The following is a 20,369-nucleotide window of genomic DNA, read 5'->3' as shown; positions in this document are numbered from 1 at the left end:
AGAAGTGACTTTAAGATGATGATGACGACAGTAATGATGATGGCTATAGAGTGCTTGTCGTCTCACCATCCATCCATCCAGCTATGCACATGCCAGGCACTATACTCTGTGCATTACATGGATTTAATCCTTACACTGACACTGTGAGTGTGGTTGCTGTTATCATCAGAGGAAGACACGGAGACCTTGAGATGTTGAATAAATTACCTGTTACTATTAAGTGGTGGCACTGGAATTTAAGCCCAGACAGTCCGACTTCAGCTCCCAACACACTACATTATACCACAGCATTATATGGCCATAATTCCTGTGATTTATTCTTAGTAACTAGTTAGCTGGGTAATTTATAGTCTTACCCCTTTTAAGATTACTCAGCCCTCCAGACCTAATTAGTCTGTTCACATTTGAATTAACAGTTGCTAAAGGTCATCACTGTAACTAATAAATAACTCCAAATGTATTAACAGGACTAATTTAGTAATAAGCACAATGATCATGAAGACATAGGATCTTGGCAAAAATCTAAACCAGCATTATTTTTAATTGACTGGGCTTTTTCCCCCCACATGGCTTTTATAGCTATAAAGATGGCCCTTTGAACACATGACAGTATCCCCAGTCATTTAGCTGTGGTTCTGATTCAGATCTTTGTTGAGCTCTTTTTCTTTGGATTTTTCACAATTTCTTTGTCGTTTATGAAGTGAATCAGAGCCTGGAATAGTTTCTATTTAAATAGCTTTTAAAGTAGTTAAAACCTGCCAGGATCAAAACCTTCCCCTCCTTAAAAACATTAGCATTTAGGATCATATTTTATTCCAGAGTATTACTTATAATTCAAAATAAATGTATAACTATATAAAGCATGGCTGAAATTATGGGCACTGTCAGTTTTTTTTAATTGATTTTAGTGGCTATTATCAGTTAGCATTTGTTATGTAACAAACTGCTCCAAGACTTAGTGACTTAAAACAACCATTTGTTTGTCTCATGATTCTATTGGTCACCTGGGTAATTCTTCCCATCTGGGCTGGCTTGGCTAATCTCTGCTGGGCTTCCTCATATATAGTCAGCTGGTTGGTGGCCAGAAGCTGGATGACCTGGGATGGCCTCACTTACATGTCTGCCTGGCTGTGGGGTTCAGTGTCTCTCATCATCCAACAGGCCAGCTTGGGCTTCTTTACCTGGTGGTTGCAGGATTCCCAGCAGCAAGAGAGCACGTCCGGTGTTCAAGTACTTTTACGCGTGTCTTCTTGGCCAAAGCCGGTCATTTTGGGGGGAGAAATAGACTCTATTTCCTGACAGGAGGACCTGCAGTGCATTCCAAGACCATGGATGCAGAGAGGAAGAATTTAAGGCCATTTATACAATTTACCACAATAATAGTTGGGATTAGCCAGAGATAGCTTTTTAGTCTGTTTTAAAATAATGTCTGATTGGAGGAAACTTTTTTCTTTCTAATAGGAAGAATTCTCAGGTCTTAATAAAAGTGAAATATGTACATTTGGGGAGAAAAAGAAACATATCTTAAAATTTGCTTGACTTTTCCCCTCATGTAGATAATTCCTTGAAATCATTTACTTTTGTATTATTAAGAGCTTTCGTAAATTTGAAACAGTGGGCCTTCTGAAAAGGAGTATTACATTGGCGTTTCATCATTTGTTCATTTATTTTCTTCCAAGGTTAGATTAGAACAGCTCTTCTCAGATATCCTCCCAGAAGAGAAGGATCCTTTGCCTCTGGGGAAAGTTGATTCTTCCTCACGTGAAATGGCATATTTTTTCAAACACTGAAAGTTCTTTCCTAGTCTTCTGTTATTTCATATAAAAGAATAGAGATTGGAGTAAGGGAACCAGAGGAGATAATAAGTGGCAGGTGGTCAGAGAGCCTGATGGTTAATTGTGTGAGCTTTGGAATTAGGCTGCTTGAACTTGTTTATTAATTCATTAATTCATTAGTTCATTTGTTACTTCACACATGCAGGCATTTATTCATTAACTGTATACCAATTGCTTATTATCTGACAAGGGGTTTGTCAGCAATGGGAATACAGTAACACCAGAGCTCAGCAGCTTACCATTGTGATCTGGGACTAGTTATTAATCTAAAACTCAGATTCTTGTCTGTAAAATGAGAATCTTAATAGCAGGTGTTGTGAGGGTTAAGTTAAGATTCTTTTAAAAATGTGTCTTGTACTGTTTAGCTCATATCAGCTGTTCACTAGAGGTTTGTCATTACTTTTGCAAGCATTAGGATGTAGTCCAGTGCTTCTCAAACTCTAATGTGCATTCGCATCACCTGGGGATCTTGATGACATTCAGATTCAGCAAGTCTCGTGTAGCTGCCACTGGCTCTAAAGGCCTGAGAGTCTGCATTTCTAACAAGCACTCAGGTGCTGACGATGCTTCTGCTCTGAGAACTGCCTTTTGCATAGCACGGCTCTGGCCCCTTGTCCTTACTTGAGTCCAAACAGGTTTATGGCCTTTATGCTAGTGCCGGTTATACTTTTGAGAGTAATTTGGTGATAAGAAATACTCATAGATATCTTCCCAAAGGTACTGAAAAGCCTGGATTTTATGTGTGTGTGTCTTCCTGCCTAACATTGTAGAGTTATGTACCGTTTGAGAAGGAGTGAATACCAATTCATGAGATGCTCCCAGCACTACTGTCTCTAGGAGCAGACAGATAGCTAGGACTTGGGGTGTGGTTGCATTTCCCCAACTGGAAAAATGATAAGAAAGGAATGTCGTCATAACACTCCTAGACTTAGCATGGTGGCTAGTATATTGTGACACTTGACTTATTCTTCCTTGGTCATAAACACCTGCTTGCCTGAGGTGAGACTGAAAGTCTTCAGGGTTTATAAGCATTTTAGAAATGATGTAACACACCAGTGTTGGACTAAAGAGAATGGTGACTGACCATCGAAAAGAGAAAAAGGTTTGGCATTTTATATTATTTCCAAGCAATTCCGTTTGTCTAGAAAGTAGAATGTTCATATATGAATATAATATAGCAAATTTATTCCTCCATAATAATGTTTTGAAACACCAAGTTTATTTTCACTGTCTGGCTCTGATGACAGTTTCTTGGTACGGTAATGAAACTGCAACAACAATGAATTGAGTTAGAAAGAGGTAACACTGTATGTGATGGGGGATGATTTAAGCTGCTCAAACTCTCTTTCTTGAAGGAACTGGCTTACCGAAAGGAGATGGTGAGGGCTGACCTAATTAACAAAAAAGTTGGAATCAGGTATGCTCTGAAAACTTCTCTTATTTATTTACTGTTGGAGAGAATTCAAGAATGAAGTGCACACAAGACTATTTAACTTTTCCTAAGAGAATGCTTGGGGAGGGTTTTGATACCCCTCAGACTAAGAGAATTGATGACAGAACTTCAGTTAGGATGTCTGGTGTCTAATAGAATTCAAAAAGAAACATTACTATTTCAGGTAGTAGCATACTCTAAAATAAAATGAAAACATGTTTTAAATAATCCAGTGAAGTTTATGGTTTGTACATTCCTATTTCAGAGAAACTCCAGAAAATCTTGCCAAGCTTCTGACCAGGATGTGTTTAAAGTCAGAAGTCATAGGCGATGGGAATCAGATTGAGATTGAAATCCCTCCGACCAGAGCTGACATTATCCATGCGTGTGATATTGTAGAAGATGCAGCTATTGCTTATGGATATAACAACATTCAGATGACTCTCCCGAAAACATACACCATAGCTAATCAAGTAAGACTGCACCCTTAAATAAACACTCCTTATTGTTAGAAACTGATTACTGAATGCCAGGAAGGCTTCGAGAAAAACAGAACATAGGAATTAAGCAGTATTTGGACATGCTCTGCTATGAGAGGCATTTGCTATGGAGAGGATACAAAACAGATGTCTAGCTGATTAGAGTAAGTGAAAACCTGTGATGATTAGTTCTTTGAAGAAAGACAGGTTTTGAATTTGGAGCCTTGTTGAGTATCTACCTGGGAGATTCATTTTCTCAACCTGGGCCTGAAGGCAGAAGCTGTGTGGCGGAGGTGAAGGGGGGCGTTTGTACATTTGTGTCGGAGTATTGGGGTTGTGAAGTAGGGGTGGGGGGGTGGGGAAATGGTACTAGCACTAATAGTAAGGACGGAAGGGTGGTTTCCTTCTAATGACGTTCTGTATAAATCTCTTTTTTTAAAAAAACAGGAAATTTTATTGAGGTGAAATAAAGTAATTTTTTTGTTTTTTTCAGTTTCCTCTTAATAAGCTCACAGAACTGCTAAGACATGACATGGCAGCCGCTGGATTCACTGAGGCACTTACCTTTGCTCTGGTATGTCTTACTTGCTTTTTCTACTCAGCTGATTATTTACTTTGAATCTCTGAATTACTGATTTTTTACAGGAATTTATAAAATCTAGACTGCTAAAATTTCCGGGTTCTGGAAGAATAACTTTGTTACTTGAGATTGTACAATTTCTGGTGAAGAAAGGTTGAAGATTTCTTTTTTCAGTCACACAGAAATATGAAGGACAAAAATAGTGTCTTAAATGACAGATGAAAATGTGTTTTATAGTTTTCATGTAAGGATTGAGAGATCACAATGGATTTCAAAACCAAATTTATTATGTTAGAATTTTTAGTCTTGATTTGGTTGTGGCTGTGCCCACTAGATGCCGCCCTGGTTAAGGGCTTGTGGACTGTTCCACATTAAACTTATTTCTTTGTCTTTGAACATGTTCACAAACATTTGCTTTGAGTTGAAAAGCTGACATAAAAGGCCTAAATCAGGAAATGAATTTTATTACAGAATCAGAAGGAAATCCCCCTCCCCCACCGGATTGACCATTTGCAAAGAATAAAATGTGTATGCGATTTGTAGCTCCCTTTTCTCTCTTGCCGAGCATTTCTGTGGTGCCTGCAGTGTAGTTCTTGAATATTCAAGTAAGTTGCAGCTTAATCGTGTAGGGCAAAACACAAAACAAAACAAACAAAAACAAGCAAAAAATCTCCTCCTTTTTCTCCTTCCAATTCAAGTCGCCCTAAAATTCTCAGTCTTGCAGAGTTTTTACGGAAGGCGGTAGGGGAGTTACTGCCAGTACATGGAGACTCGGTAAGCAGATGCAGCCGTTCTCACGTCACTGGATCGAGCACTTGTAATTCATAGGATGTCACCGTCGGAAGGGACCTTACAGATCTAGTTGAACCCCTTCATTTTTCTGACTTAGAGATCATATATTCAACATTGATGGAGCATCTCTTGTATACTAGGCATTGTACCAGTGAGTACCTGCTGAGTACCAATGAGTACCAATGTACCAGTTGTACCTGAGGCTGAGAGAGGATAAGTACCTAGCAAAGTTTACACAGATAGCAGGAGAACTGCCACCAGAATCCTGGCCTTTTGACTTGAGGAGCAGTGCTCTCTGTTGTCTCATCCTGTGTACGCTAGGTTGGTAGCACCATATCATTCATATATATACCCACACGCACATCCACATCCACAATCATGAGCATCAATGATTTCATGTAAAATGAAATACAAAAGGTAGTACTGAGACATGTATTTCATTTTTTAAAATTATATTAAGTGGTACAGGGTAGATTTTAAAGGATGGAACTTTACAGAACCGTGTAGAGTAAACCATAAGAATTCCCCCCCAACTTCAAACCCTATTTTCCTCCCCAGAACTAACTGCTGTTAAAACTTTGGCATGTGTTTTTCCCTGCCCTTTTAGATGAGCAGAGCATTTTGATTTTGTGACTGTGTAGCCCCACACATCTCGGGGGAGCACGTACTCTGCCTCCTGCCTCAGAACTGCTCTGCAGGGAGAGTTATCCTGTGTCAGGGGCTTTATATACGTGAATCCATCTCTCAGTGCAGCCCTGTGAAGTATGTGTTCCTGTCTATTCAGCGGTTAATTTAGGTAACTTTCCCCACTCCACACAGCCACTGGGCTGTGGGCCAGGGATTCCCCTCCAGGCCTGTCTGCACCCAAGGCCTGCGACTGAACTGCCCATCAGTCTGGTCAGCTGTCCTAGGTCCCTTTAATACATTGTTTATCACCGTGGGGAAAAGGAATGACGTGCTAGAGTTTCAGATTTGTAGTAATAGTTTTCCTGTAGGAATCTCAACATTAATACTATTTATAAAGTTACGTACTTTATGAGCAAATTTCAGCATCACTGCGCCTTGTATCTCATTTTGCACAAGAATAACAGCACTGCTTTCCCTAAAACCCAGCCCTTGACTTCCCAAGTATCAGTAGTTCACATCTCATCGTTAGGATATTTGCTGCGTCTGCATACTAGCTGTAATATTTTCTTTTTTTTTTTTTTTTTTTTTTAAAGATTTTATTTTTTCCTTTTTCTCCCCAAAGCCCCCCCGGTACATAGTTGTGTATTCTTCGTTGTGGGTTCCTCTAGTTGTGGCATGTGGGACGCTGCCTCAGCGTGGTCTGACGAGCAGTGCCATGTCCGCGCCAGGATTCGAACCAACGAAACACTGGGCCGCCTGCAGCAGAGCGCGCGAACTTAACCACTCAGCCACGGGGCCAGCCCCTGTAATATTTTCTTTTAAATTAGCCCACTTTTAAAACTAAATATCTACGTTAGCCTTATTCTAAGAATAATGTCTGTAAAAATTTGGGGCTTCATTTACTTGTTATAGTTTTTCTAATACTTTAAAATAAACATAAATATTCCCACTTTAGAAACATTCCTTCCTGTATACTAGCTACTGCCACTTCAGGATACCTTGATTTAAACTGCTGCTCATCTCTGTACCTTATCGTCCATCATCATAATGAAGTGCAAGCTCACTCAGATACCTCGCCGCATTGCCATGTGTCCGTGGAGCCTTTTTCTTTTATACAGACAGTACTAGTTCTGTTTGAGAGTAGATTGCATCATGTAAATTGCATGTCCTAATTAACTGATCACATTATATCTGAATCTTGTTACAAAAACTCCTCCAACTGTGGAGAAAAAATAGTTATTCCCAGCACACCTGCCTCCACTGACCACCTCTGCAGCCATGCAGAGCAGCAGCTTTTTTCTCCTGTGCCTTGATTTGGCTTCAGGATCCTTCTCAAGAAAGCGTGGCAGGGGGGCTGGCCCCGTGGCCGAGTGGTTAAGTTCGCGCACTCCACTGCAGGCAGCCCAGTGTTTCGTTGGTTCGAATCCTGGGCGTGGACATGGCACTGCTCATCAGACCACGCTGAGGCAGCATCCCACATGCCACAACTAGAAGGACCCACAACGAAATATACAACTATTTACCAGGGAGCTTTGGGGAGAAAAATAAAATCTTTAAAAAAAAAAAAGAAAGCGTGGCAGGAATCGTTAGAACTGGCATTGGGAGGCCAGCCCGGTGGCACAGAGGTTAAGTGCACATGTTCCACTTCTCAGTGGCATGGGCTTCACCAGTTTGGATCCTGGGTGCGGACATGGCACTGCTTGGCAAAATGCCATGCTGTGGTAGGCATCCCACATTTAAAGTAGAGGAAGATGGGCATGGATGTTAGCTCAGGGCGAGTCTTCCTCAGTGAAAAAAAAAAAAGAGATTGGCAGTAGTTAGCTTAGGGCTAATCTTCCTCAAAAAATGAACTGGCATTGGCATAAGACAAATCTAAATGCATGCTTTTTTCCTAAGTGAAATACAGACCAACTAGGCCTTGACCATTTTGTAGAACAGTGCAATGAGCGTATCACCTAACATGGGAAAACAGTTGAGTAATCTGATGGGATGTCAGTTTTCATGTTAAGTTTTAAACTCTTGCACAAAATTAGCATTAGTATACGTGATCATTGTTTATTCTTAGTAACGATTTATTGGTCATTGTCACTGTTAATATTTTTTGAGCGCCTAGTTTGTGCTGGGTACTTTACTTGCATTATCTTATTGTTTCATTTCTTGTTAGACTTGATATGTCTTGTAGACGGGAGTTTTATTTTCATAGCTTCTGCCTGTCGTGGTTTTTGTGTGTGACACGCATCTTTCTCTTTTTGGTGGGCATACGCACAGGCGTTAAATGATGTGGTAGGAAGAATGTTGGGCAGAGTTCAGGCCACTTGAATTCTGTTCTCGGTCCTACCGTCCTATGCAAGTCAGTCGGGATTCAGCAGGGATTACGACGGTAGTCAAAATGGAAAGCCATAGGAACACCAAGGAGGGAGAGAGAATTTCCTTCTTTTTTTTTCTTTTCTCCCCAAAGCCCCAGTACATAGTTGTATATCCTAGTTGCATGTCCTTCTAGTTCTTCTGTGTGGGATGCTGCCTCAGCATGGCTTGATGACTGGTGTGTAGGTCTGCGCTCAGGATCCGATCCAGGGAATCCTGGGCCGCTGAAGCAAAGCACACAAACTTAACCATTATGCCGCTGGGCCCACCCCGAGAGAGAATTTCTGACTGGAGTCACTAGGGATATGTTTATGAAAGAGGTGAAAGAGATGTCATTTAAGGAGAGCCTTGGGGGAGGGCCGCAAGAAGGGTGCGGAGGTATTTCAGGTAAAGGTAGGGAAAAGCATAAGGTTCAGGTGTGGGTAGGGCAGGGTAGGAGTTTACACTGGTGATGTCAGTGGCAGGCTCTTAGGGAGGGCCCGAGTACAGACACACCACCATCTCCATGTGAAAGATGGACTGTAGCTCTGTATCATGGCTAGAACATGTCGTAAGAGAGCTATTAATGTTAAATGGCATCTGCTGTGGGCCTGAATTAATTAATATGTTTATTCTTAGCTTATTAACTTACTGATTTATATATAGAGTCTGCATCGCAAGGAGATCCTAAGTTGACTTTTTATATTAACTTTAGTCATTGCTTCTCCATGCTGATCTATTTTGTGTGTACTTCTTAGTGTTCCCAAGAAGATATTGCTGATAAACTCGGTGTGGACATTTCTGCAACGAAGGCAGTCCATATAAGTAATCCTAAAACAGCTGAGTTTCAGGTAAGAATTTTAAGTAGATAAGAGTTTGGATAAAAACTGAGACGCAGTACATGAATTATGAAAAGTCTCTCTAGTTAGTAATACCTCAGATGGCAAAATCTTAGAGCTTTTTAAAAAAATCTCTTCTTGGATAAGTTTATAGTTGGTTCTTACATACTTTGCTGACAAAAATCCTTAAAACTTATAATCTTTTCTTGATTTAACTTTATAGGTGATTCTTGCTTTCTGCTATCTAGCCCATTCTTTCTTATCTGAAGTTTCCGTTTCATAATTGATTTTTTAAATACTATTCTCAGATTTCATCTCTTTTCCACTCATTAATAACAAATGAATCAACACCTGTTCCCAGTACATCCGTTAAGTCATTCACCTCAAAATTAGTCATTACATCAGTTCTTGACTATGCTGCCTGTGTCTTTCATTATAATTGTCTAGTTTATTGGCAGTTTTGTGTAGAGTTTAGGCATATTTAAATGAGAATGATATTACCTTAATAGTAAATGTTAAATGATTTATATTATAGATTAGGATATTTAACTATAAAAAAAGAGCATTTCATGGTTATAATATCTTTGCTTATTAATGACTTCAGTCATGTCATCTCTTTCATACTAATAGCTCTTGTTCTGTTTTTCTTGCATATACAATTCTATATGGTTTTTGTTTTGTTTTGTTTTTGAGAGTAAGATTGGCCCTGAGCTAACATCTGTTGCCAAACTTCCTCTTCTTGCCTGAGGAAGACTGTCCCTGAGCTAACATCTGTGCCAGTCTTCCTCTAGTTTGTATGTGGGTCACTGCCACAGCATGGCTTGATGAGCAGTGTGTAGGTCTGCCCCCAGGATCCAAACCTGTGAACCCTGGGCTGCTGAAGTGGAGCACACAAACTCAACCATTACACAACTGGGCCGGCCCTCTCTATTGGCTTTTTTTAACCCAGGCTTTAGAGAAAATCATGTCTTCTAGAATCAAGGGGAATCTTAGGATTGGAAGGAAATGTTTTAGGAAAGCTACTGCTATTGTAAAGTGTCTGAAAATATTTTCTAGATTTTTATCTGAATTATCTGATGATTCAGTAGATATTATCTGAAAATATAAAAATATCTATTTTGTATAAGTGGGAAGAAAAACACAGTAAATGTGACTATAAATAGCTGTGGCTTAGCACATTTAAGAATCAATATTTCTGTGTAAATACATTAGAGATGAAAGTCTGTCTTCTAGACTTGGTAGATTGTACATTTCACTCCTGCTTCACCAACACATATGTCCTACTATTATTAATGTGGTTCTAGGTTTATTATGTATTTATGGTTAAATTAAATGTAAAGTTGTTTATGGACTTGTAACTCGATTTATTGTCGAAGCCCACTCTTTCTTCTACATAATTCTTAACTTTGGGAAGAATTTTCATTGTTCATATTTTCCCAGTTGTCTCAATTTTTTTTAATTGTTTGATTTGGGATTCAAATGAGGTTCGTTCATTAAAGTTGATTGATGTGCTTAATCTCCAGGTTGTTCCTCCATCCATCCATATCTCTGTGTTTCTGTCTCTCTCTCTTCCTTTCACTTGTTTGTTGAAGGAACTGGGCCATTTGTCTTGTAGAGTTGTCACATTGAGGATACTGCTGAATACATTCCCTTGGTCTCCTGTATTTCAAATAAATTGGTAGTTAGATTGAGAAGGTTGATTAGATTCAGGTTTGATTTTGTGTGTGTGTGTGTGTGTGTGTGTGTGTGTTGCCATAGGTATTTTGAATAAGCAGATAAAGCTTATCTATTAAAAAAACTAAGAAAAATTATTCACAAAGGTAGCTTGTTTAGACTACTTATTCCAATAAGTTAAGCTTCTTTCTTTTAACATTGTAGCTTTGTTTCTATGAATAGTCTGGGCACTTTCTCTCCAGTTGGGAAAGTGAACGATATTTCAGAAAGCACCAAGTCCAAGGCTAATAGCAGCTTGCGGGTAAAGTGAATGTGACAGGGATGATCTCTTCTTCTCGACACGGGGTAGGGACTGGCTGCTACTTGTGCAGGACTTAGGAGGAGCTGCCAGTTTTAGCTAGGGTGGGCAGGGCCGGGCTCTCTGGGGAAGACCTGTGAGCAGAGACTTGAGGGAAGTGAGACGGCCGCATGCGAGTCTGGAGGAAGCGTGTCTGAGGCTGAGGAAAGAGCACGTGTGGGGGCCTGAGATGGAAACCTGCTTGCGGCGTGTGACTGGAGCGCAGTAAGCAGGGGGAGCAGCAGGCACTGAGGTTGCCAGGGGCCAGCGCCAGGTGCACAGAGGGCCCCCTGTAGGGCATGGGTGCGATTCGAAATGTGATAGAAACCTGGTGGAGATTTTGAGCAGGGGGCTCCATGATCTGATGTAGATCTTAAAGTGTCTTCCTGTGCGGAGAATAATGGACCATAAGGCGGCGGGAGGGGAAGCAGAGAAGCCAGCTTAAGAAGCTCATGCAGTGGTCTGGGCAAAAGATAACGGTGTTAGAGTCTGACTGCAGAGCCCAGACTCGTAACGATGATGTCATACCACTGCTCATGAAACCCTTCCGGTAACATGATGTGTTGGAAGCTAACGTATCTCCTGTAGCTTAGAATGAGAAATTTATTTCACAGACAAAAGCAGAGAAGTTTTACCTTTTTTTTTTTTTTTTAAGAACTAGGACTGGTATTTGTATTTCTTATGAATAGTAAGAATGAAATAACTATATATGTTTTCCTGTTAGTTTTGGTACAAGCTGAAAACTACGCTGTCAGCCTGCACATAGCAGCTGCTTTTTTTTTTTTTTGTGAGGAAGATTGGCCCTGAGCTAACATCTGTGCCAGTCTTCCTCTATTTTGTTTGTGGGATGCTGCCGTAGCATGGCTTGATGAGCGGTGTGTAGGTCCACGCCTGGGCTCTGAACTGGTGAACCCTGGGCTGCAGAAGTGGAGTGTGTGAACTTAACCACTATGCCACCAGGCCAGCCCTGCATGGTTTTTTTTAGTGCCTACAGATTTGTATTCTGTTTTCCTCATTGTCCTGATATTTTAATTGCATTTACATTTTGCCTTGTCCTGGTTTTTAAAAATTTGGTCAATTCATATTTAATTGATTTAAATATTTGTTTCTTTTTTTTCTCTTTTTTTATTGAGGCAACATTGGTTTATAATATATAAATTTCAGATGTATGTCATATTTCAATTTCTGTGTAGACTACATCAAATACCTACAAATATTTGTATTTCTTTTAATCTACTTCAGTTACTTTGTGAAATGAAGCAGGATATGAAAATTTCTATATTTTAAATCTTGAAGGCTAACTATAATTTAAAAAAATGGTAATAAAATAACCAATCCTCGGTAGGAGCAATTATATTTAAATTATAGTTTTTCACTTATTCTTTTAATCAAATTTATGATTTATCATTTTGTAAGTTTGGGAGCTTGAATATTTCCAGTTCTTTTAGTGTCCTGGAATTAAAAATTGAAAATGACTTGGGTATTTAGGCCTCACATTTTTCAGAAGTGTCTTCCTGTGAGGCCATGGAGTCTTTCCACTTTGTCTTCAACCCGGTCTGTCTGTCTGGTTCCTGTCTGGTCAGTGCAGTTTCACGTCTTCTCCTGTAGGTGGCACGCACTACCCTTCTTCCTGGCCTCCTGAAGACCATCGCAGCGAATAGGAAGATGCCCCTTCCTCTGAAACTGTTTGAAATCTCTGACATTGTAGTGAAAGATTCCAGCAGAGGTAAGAGTGAAGTCATTTTTATTCGTATACTTAAAGCATGTTTTTATTGCGAAAATTTCAACTGTATATAAAAGTAGAGAATGTAGTATAATTATCCCTGTGAATCCAGGACCCAGCTTCATTAGTTATCAACACGTGGCCAGGCTTCTTTCATCTATATGTATGCCAACCCACTTCCCCACCTTATTTTAATGTGAGTCCTAGACATCATATCATTTCATCAGACACTTTCGTAGGTATTTCTAAAAGATAAGTCCTACTGCTTTTTTTTTTAATAGCACTATTACCAATCTTATTACCATCAAATATCCGGGTAGTATTTAAATTTTCCCAGTTGTTTCATAAATCTAATTCTTATGATTGATTTATTTGAATCAGTCCAAGCAAGGTCTAGATATTTGATTATCTTTCTTATTTTTTTCAATAGAAAGCAAATTTTAAAAGAATTTAATAATATTTATGAAGAGCCCTATTAAAACCTCAACTTGAAAAGCACTATGAAATATTTTTTTTATATCACATGATTTACATGCATATCATTGTAATGTTATTGATATCTTGTCATTCTAGTTTAGCAGGGACTATTCAGTCACTGTTGTACCAACGATTATAAGTGTGTTTTACCAGTTTTTATTTCTTCTGAGTATGGTCTGGATGTGTCAGTACAGCAAGGTGCTTGGCCCAATATTTGGAGCACAGTGGTTATTTAATAAATATATTTAGTAAGTACTTAAACCTGACCGCCAAGGAAGTCTGTCTCATTGAGACTTCCCATGTCTTCAGACTTAACACCAGTCTGACTGACTGTTTGGAGCTGCATGTGTGGCCATCTCTTGGTGAGCGGTGCCCTCGAATAACTACACTGCTGGCAGTGTTTCTTTGGTTCCCTGGATGTAACAGTTGAAGTCCCAGAGGTATTTGCTCAGTGAGCCTTACTCTAGACGCCACAGATTCAGAGTGTTCTTTTGGATCAGTTGACAAAAGCGGAGGCCTTTTCCTCCATTTCTCCTGAGGAGGATGCTATCGTCTCATTCTAACTACCAAGAGTGGTCAAGAACTGTTGGCAGTAGATCGGCCTGTCTTGGGAAGTGGATACCATAGAGGTGTGAGCGCCTTGCTTGTCTGTACATGGACTGTCCACGGCAAACTCTTCAGCCAAGGCTGGGTTCCATCTGCTCGCCAGTGTGCAGCCTGTCTTCAGTTAATAGCATCACCTTACATTTGTATGGGGCTTTTTACTTTTCAAAAGAATTTTTTAAAGAGGAAAATTTTTCTCTTTTGATTGTTAAAACATCTCTATGAGGCAGATGGGACAAAATATTGTCCTCGTTTAATATATAGGAAAATTAAGACAGAAAAATGGTCATTTGCCCAAGCCTGCCTAAAATATTGAACTTAGAGCTAGGACCAGAATTTTGGTCTCAAGTGCACATATCCTTAGAGAATTAAAGTTTATTTTCATGTCAGTCTTTGTAGAATTTTTCTTGGGTGGTAAATTTGCTGTAACAAAAATCAGAAAACATTTTTAGTGCCATCTGCAAATAGTTTTGAAGGTTCTTGTACCTCAAATCATCCACTGGCACAGGTAATTGAAAATTTGTTATAATTCCAATGTCAAATTTTTCTGTTAACTTTGACTTGTTTTCTTTCATCTTAGTTCTTTAAGTTTTATGTTTTGATCCTTGGTGATTCATTCAAATTTATAAATATAGGATTAGGTTAATTACACTAGGTTTCCTCAAAACTTTTGTAATACAGTTTCAGGAGTAGGCGTCTTCCCTGTTTGCAGGGGCTCCCTCCAGGGCTCTGCAGGGCTGGGCATGCTCACACCAGGTGGCTCAGGGTCTGCAGGGTGGGGCTCAGGAGCAAGCTGGAGTCCCCGCAGTTGCCACAGGGAAGCTTTCCCAGTCGGCATGGGGCTCTTTTTTGCAATCTGAGGGGGTGGGGGTGCCTTTGCTGTTTTTCTTTTCTTCTGTTTGTAGGAAGGTGGAAGGCCCAGGCCTAGACTTCACTCTGCCCCACGGCCTGTGCTTGGCGATAACCCCTATTGAGAAAGAGCTCTTCTTAAGCATTGGTGCTGTAGGCCATTGTGTGACAAATCCTCCTGGTGATAACCCCAGAAACCCAGTCTGTATGCCTTTAACTCAAAGATTTGTGTTCCTGATGCACTTTGTTGCATCAGGAAGGAGAGTTCTCATCTCCCTGGCAGACCCCTTTTATACCTGTTTTTGGTTGTGACTATTCTGTATTTCTCCATTGATCCATTTCCGTCTGATACTGCTTTGGGCTTTTGTCTTGCACCATTATGGTTTATTCTTTTTCTTTAAAATTTTCTGTCATATCAATGGGATTGGAGGAGTGAGAGGAGGTGAAAGTGCTCAGGAAGTCCACCATCTTGAGAACACAGATTTGCTTTAATTTCCTTGGAGTGTTTCCTGTTTAGGTAGGCCTGGATTTCATTTCATAACAAAAGCAGCTTTCGGATGGATTGTTCTAACTGTGTACGTGTGGACTCCCTACCTGTCATCTGGTGTACTTGGAGGACTCTACAGGAGACGTGGCGCTGTAGAGACACTGCAGCCAGAGAGCCGGGCTTTCGCTCGTGGTTCTGCCACTTGCCAGCTGCTTAACTTTGAACAATTTGTTTAATCTCTCTGTGCTTCAGTTTCCTCATCTGTACAATGAGAATGATGATAACACTTATTTCATTAGATTTGTCATAAGGATTAAATGAAATTTTATTTTGTTTTCTCTCTTTTTTTGTTTTTAGTTTTTTTTGGGGGGGGGGAGGGACATTGGCCCTGAGCTACATCTATTGCCAATCTTCCTCTTTTTTTTTTTTTTTAAAGATTTTATTTTTTCCTTTTTCTCCCCAAAGCCCCCCGGTACATAGTTGTGTATTCTTCGTTGTGGGTTCCTCTAGTTGTGGCATGTGGGACGCTGCCTCAGCGTGGTCTGACGAGCAGTGCCATGTCTGCGCCCAGGATTCGAACCGACGAAACACTGGGCCGCCTGCAGCGGAGCACGTGAACTTAACCACTCGGCCACGGGGCCAGCCCCCCAATCTTCCTCTTTTTTGCTTGAGGAAATGGCCCTGAGCTAACATCTGTGCCAGTCTTCCTCTATTTTGTGTGTGGGAGACCTCCATAGCATGGTTTGATGAGCGGTGTGTAGGTCCACACCTGGGATCTGAACCAGTGAACCCTGGGCCGTTGAAGCAGAACATGGGAACTTAACTGCTACACCACCAGGCTGGCCCCTGAAATTGTACTTTGAAAAGTTCCAGCCACACAATAAGCACTGTTGGTGTTTGCTCTTGCTTTTTGGGTACAGCAATCCCTAAGGCCAGATACCATCCTGGTCTCTGGGAATTTTCCACTAGAATGACTTGAAAACCTTTGCTGGCTGTTAAAGGGTTAATGTGGCTTTGCTAAAGCACTTGGGGCTCATTTTTATCCTAACCTTTGACTTAATTGGTTTTTCTTCTGTTGTGCACTGTTTTTTTAGAATAACAAAACCAAATTGTGCTAATGTGGGGATTTACTTAAGAAAATAGGAATGTTGTTTTTTGGGTGATTCCTCACCCACTTCTTTTCAATTAATTGAGCACATATGTTTTTACTGTCTCTCAAACCAGTAACCATTTCTCTGTTGGATTTTCATTAGCCTTTTCCTCCTAAATAATCAAACTGTTTTGAAGAGAAGAACTCTAGACCATCCAAAACGAAATGATAGAGTTTTCCAGTTAATATGAAAATGTCCCAATTTTCATTAGTGAGGACAGTACCCATACTACTGGTTCAAAAGGGGTGGAGATGCATGGCAAGAGTGGGCAACACAGTCCCATTCATTGCACTGGTAGAAAAGTATTCTTGAGTTCCTTTTCTTTGCCAGGCACTGCTTAGAATATAAGAGAAGGAGTTGCCAGTCTTGAGAGAGACAGACCAATGAACAGATTCTACAGAGTGCTCCAAGGGAATGTGCAAGGTGCCCTGATAGCACAGAGAAGGGAGTGACAACTGCCACTAAGTTATTCTGTAACATTGAGGAGAAACCCAACACTCAGCCTCATATCACTTTTGTGTAGGCAAGCACATCTTCCAAAATGGAAATGCAAAAGGAATCTCTACTGGATTTCAATATGTGTCCCACAGCTTTTGACCGACGTGCATTCCTGTAAGAGTAAAGACAGACTACTAGCCCCTGTTTTCGCGCTTGACCTCCCTGGACAGTTTCTTATGCTAATGTGGACTTTTGGACTGACCGTCCATGTTGCGAGGCTGTCAGGCTGCCCATTTAGCAATTCAGTCAGGCACACTTCTCAACTCTGAGTCTGACACATTCCAGTTCTTTGAGGCTGAACTAACCACTGCATTCATTGAGTTGTAAGATCCGAAGTTGCTGCATGATTTAAAAATTAGTCATGACTCAGGAGGCTAAGTTGATTTATCCCTTTTCCTGGGCAGAGTGGCATCTGTCTTTGGAACGAGAAGTTAAATGCAGACTCTGCTGTGGGGTAGATTTTCAGCGTTGTAGCAGGAAGTTAGTAGAGGCAGCCCTGAAGCTATCACATCAGGCTGCGCGGTCAGTTACTGGTTGGTTTCAGTTGTTGATACTTTTGTTTTTTCTGTTCCAAGTCGAGAATAACTAAACTATAAACAAAAGAGCAAAAAATTACTTCAGAGGAGCAATTGTGAATGGCTAACCTTCATGCCTAGAAAAGCAACTATATTTTGTGAATTCCAACCTTCTGGCTTTGTACTAAATGCAGATTGAATTCTGCCATCACAGGTTATGCCACAGTGGTCTCTGAGGCTGCCAGTATGCCTAGAAGCTCACAGAAATGGCAGTAGAAAACGCATCACTGGTTGAGTCTAAGTTTAAAAGGAATGATAGACTAAGAAAGAAGGCTAAGTTTGTGAAGTATTTAGAGTGACTTAGATTTAGCGTGATACAATCGTCCGATTGTCAGTTTGACGTGTATTTATGAAGAACTGCCATGCACTTTAGTTTCAACTATTGCATTTAAAGAATTTGGAGTTTTAATAATTATTATGCGGGCTGACCCTGTGGCCGAGTGGTTAAGTTCACACGCTGTACTTCGGCGGCCCCGGGTTTGCCAGTTTGGATCCTGGGTGTGGATCTACACACTGCTCATCAAGCCATGCTCTGGCAGCATTCCACACAGCAGAACTAGAATGACTTACAACTAGAATCTGCAACTATGTACTGGGGCTTTGGGGAGAAGAAATAAAAAGAGGAAGCTTGGCAACAGATGTTAGCCCAGGGCCAATCTTCCTCATCAAAAAAAATATATGTATTATTATAGTTGATGGAATAGGTTGAAGGCCCTTGACCACTCAGAGGGCTCCGGTTACCTCACCTGTGTAAGTAAGCATACCTAACCTCCAGCCTTCGCTTCTCACTCAGACCATTTCTGCTTTCTCCGAAGCCTTGCTGCAGGCCTGGGAGAAGCTGCATTTCCTCTGTCCCCCGAATCACTGTTAAAAGAGTTTCTAAAATTTCACATTCTCCCTGAGGCTTTTCTAAATCAGAGAATGATCTTCTTACCCAGCCTACTTTAGATGTGGAAATCCAGAGTATTTTTTTAACCTTAATTGTAATATATATTTAGGATTCTTGTTCGTTTCTCTCCCTAAACCACCATGGCCGCATGGAGCATAACTGATTCACTGTTCTTTTATGATTCGGTTTGTTCTTTCAATTTGCTGTTGGTTTGTACTGTTCGTGTATCTGTCTTATATTGTAACCTACTAAAATATAGGGGCCAGATCTTTGCAGTTTTTTATATAACTCTTTGCTTGATAAAGAGCTCAATAAAAGCATTTTCATTATGAGCTTGTGAAATACTTCAGCTCTGAGAAATTGTCCATTAATTCTGCCGCTGTCAAATAACAGAAGATTATCTAGTGTCCACATGTGGAATGTGGTTTTCTGAAGAGAGCTTATGTCATCAGTCTGGATTAATCTAATTTTACTACTTCATATTTTTGGCATGTAGAATTTCCAATTAATAATTCAAAAAATATGGATGTAAGGAACATTGACATTAACAGTATTTGAAGTAGCATCATTCGCATATGTGATGGCATCTTAACTGTGTAAATAACATCATTTTTAATATAGAAAGTTATTTTAGTACGTTCGGTTCCACATAGTTAAGATCGGCTAACGTGAGTATAATGTGCTCTGTCATGCATTGCATATTTTATTTTTTTAATAGATAAAAATCCATTCCAGGTTTATGTTAACTAAATAAAAGCCAACCCACAAGGATATAGCTTTTTCCTTCATGCATTGAGGTCATAAATTTTTCCTCACATTTGTTTCTTTGCTTTCAGCATTATTTAAAAAAGAAAAATTTGTACTTCAGTGCTATAATTAATAGAAGTGTTGTACAGAAAATTGTTCTTAAGTTTTCTGTTTGTTTTTAAAAATGAAAATATATTTGTAATATCTTTAAGAACTTTCATGAGTATATATTTTTAAGAGTTAATTCTATTCTTTTCATATAAAAAATATATGCATTCAACTTCTCCCTAATCTTGCTCTTAGAATTCCTTGCCAGACATTTTCTATTCGTATGCAACCATATGTTTTACATTTCTACATATAGCCGTGGACACAGATCAATACTGTTCAGTGTTTACACAAGTGGGATTATGCTTTACCTGTTCTAGTCCACACTTTGCTTTTTCCTATGAGCACGCACTGTCCACCTCATTTTTTTAACAGCTGCATAATATTCCATTGTATGGATGCACTCAGATGGTTATGATGAATATTTAGATTACCAGATTTTTGCTAAAATATGCCTGTCACTGTGAATATTTCTACCATTATACAAATATGTATTTTTAGAAATGGAATCGATCAGTCCATAGGTATGCACATTAAATGTTTGCTATCTTGTCACATTCTCTTCTGAAAAGGACTTTTTACAAATTTGCAGTCCTACCAAGGGTGTATAAAGGTTCCTGTTTTCCCACATTAGATATAAATTTTTAAGGAGTATGTCTTCACAGGATTCTTGTAGCCTTTGGGAAGCATTTAGACCTATACTAAAATTCTTCAGGAGATATGTAAAATTTTCAGTAGAAGCTGCGGTCTCTTGGGTACCAATAGTACATAAATTTGTTGGATGGAATAGACTAAAATCAAGGTGCTTTTTCTTTCGTTTCCTGAGCTTTGGCCAGACTGTTAACCTCAAGCTCAGTGCCAGACACTGATCACTCTGGGAGTCTTCTTGGTTCCCGGTGGGCTTTCTCCTCGTGTCTTTATTTGGGCTTCTAGGTGAATGTGAGAATAGGGGTGGGAAAGTTCCCTTGGAGACTCTGCCCTTTTCCAGTCTGCAGTATGTATGATAACATAACACCTCTCATTGCTTTTAATCGTTGGTACTTTGATGAAATAGGCAGGAGCCTGTTCTAAAAATTTGAGTTGTATGCAGTAGTCATCTACTAAGGGACATCATGTACCATTCTTTTTTCTTTTAAAAAAAAAAATCACTTGGCACGTCCTCTCAGCATACAGAATGGCGGCCAGCCAGCCCTCCTTTGGTGGTTTAGATCAGCCTCTCCAGGCGGTGCTTTGAAGTCTGGGAAATACATTGGTAATTTAGGCTGACATACTTGGCAGGCCCATTTAAAAAGCAGAATTGTTTGATGGCATGACACAAGAGGTC

General features: G+C 39.9%; 1 protein-coding gene across 2 annotated transcripts in view; it reads left to right on the top strand.

Annotated features, from left to right (window-relative positions):
- FARSB (phenylalanyl-tRNA synthetase subunit beta) overlaps positions 1-20,369 on the top strand; it is a 74,168-nt gene that overhangs the window by 20,734 nt on the left and 33,065 nt on the right. For both annotated transcript variants that reach the window (XM_001495406.6, XM_070269336.1), the window contains exons 11-15: positions 3,191-3,252; positions 3,533-3,740; positions 4,240-4,320; positions 8,847-8,939; positions 12,547-12,664. In XM_001495406.6, coding sequence (XP_001495456.1) covers positions 3,191-3,252; positions 3,533-3,740; positions 4,240-4,320; positions 8,847-8,939; positions 12,547-12,664 — 562 coding nt within the window. The remainder of the gene's footprint in view (positions 1-3,190; positions 3,253-3,532; positions 3,741-4,239; positions 4,321-8,846; positions 8,940-12,546; positions 12,665-20,369) is intronic.

Source organism: Equus caballus, chromosome 6, assembly GCF_041296265.1.
Source record: "Equus caballus isolate H_3958 breed thoroughbred chromosome 6, TB-T2T, whole genome shotgun sequence".
NCBI lineage: Eukaryota > Metazoa > Chordata > Mammalia > Perissodactyla > Equidae > Equus > Equus caballus.
The sequence above is the reverse complement of the archived record's forward strand: the minus strand, read 5'-3'. Positions and strand labels throughout refer to the sequence as shown.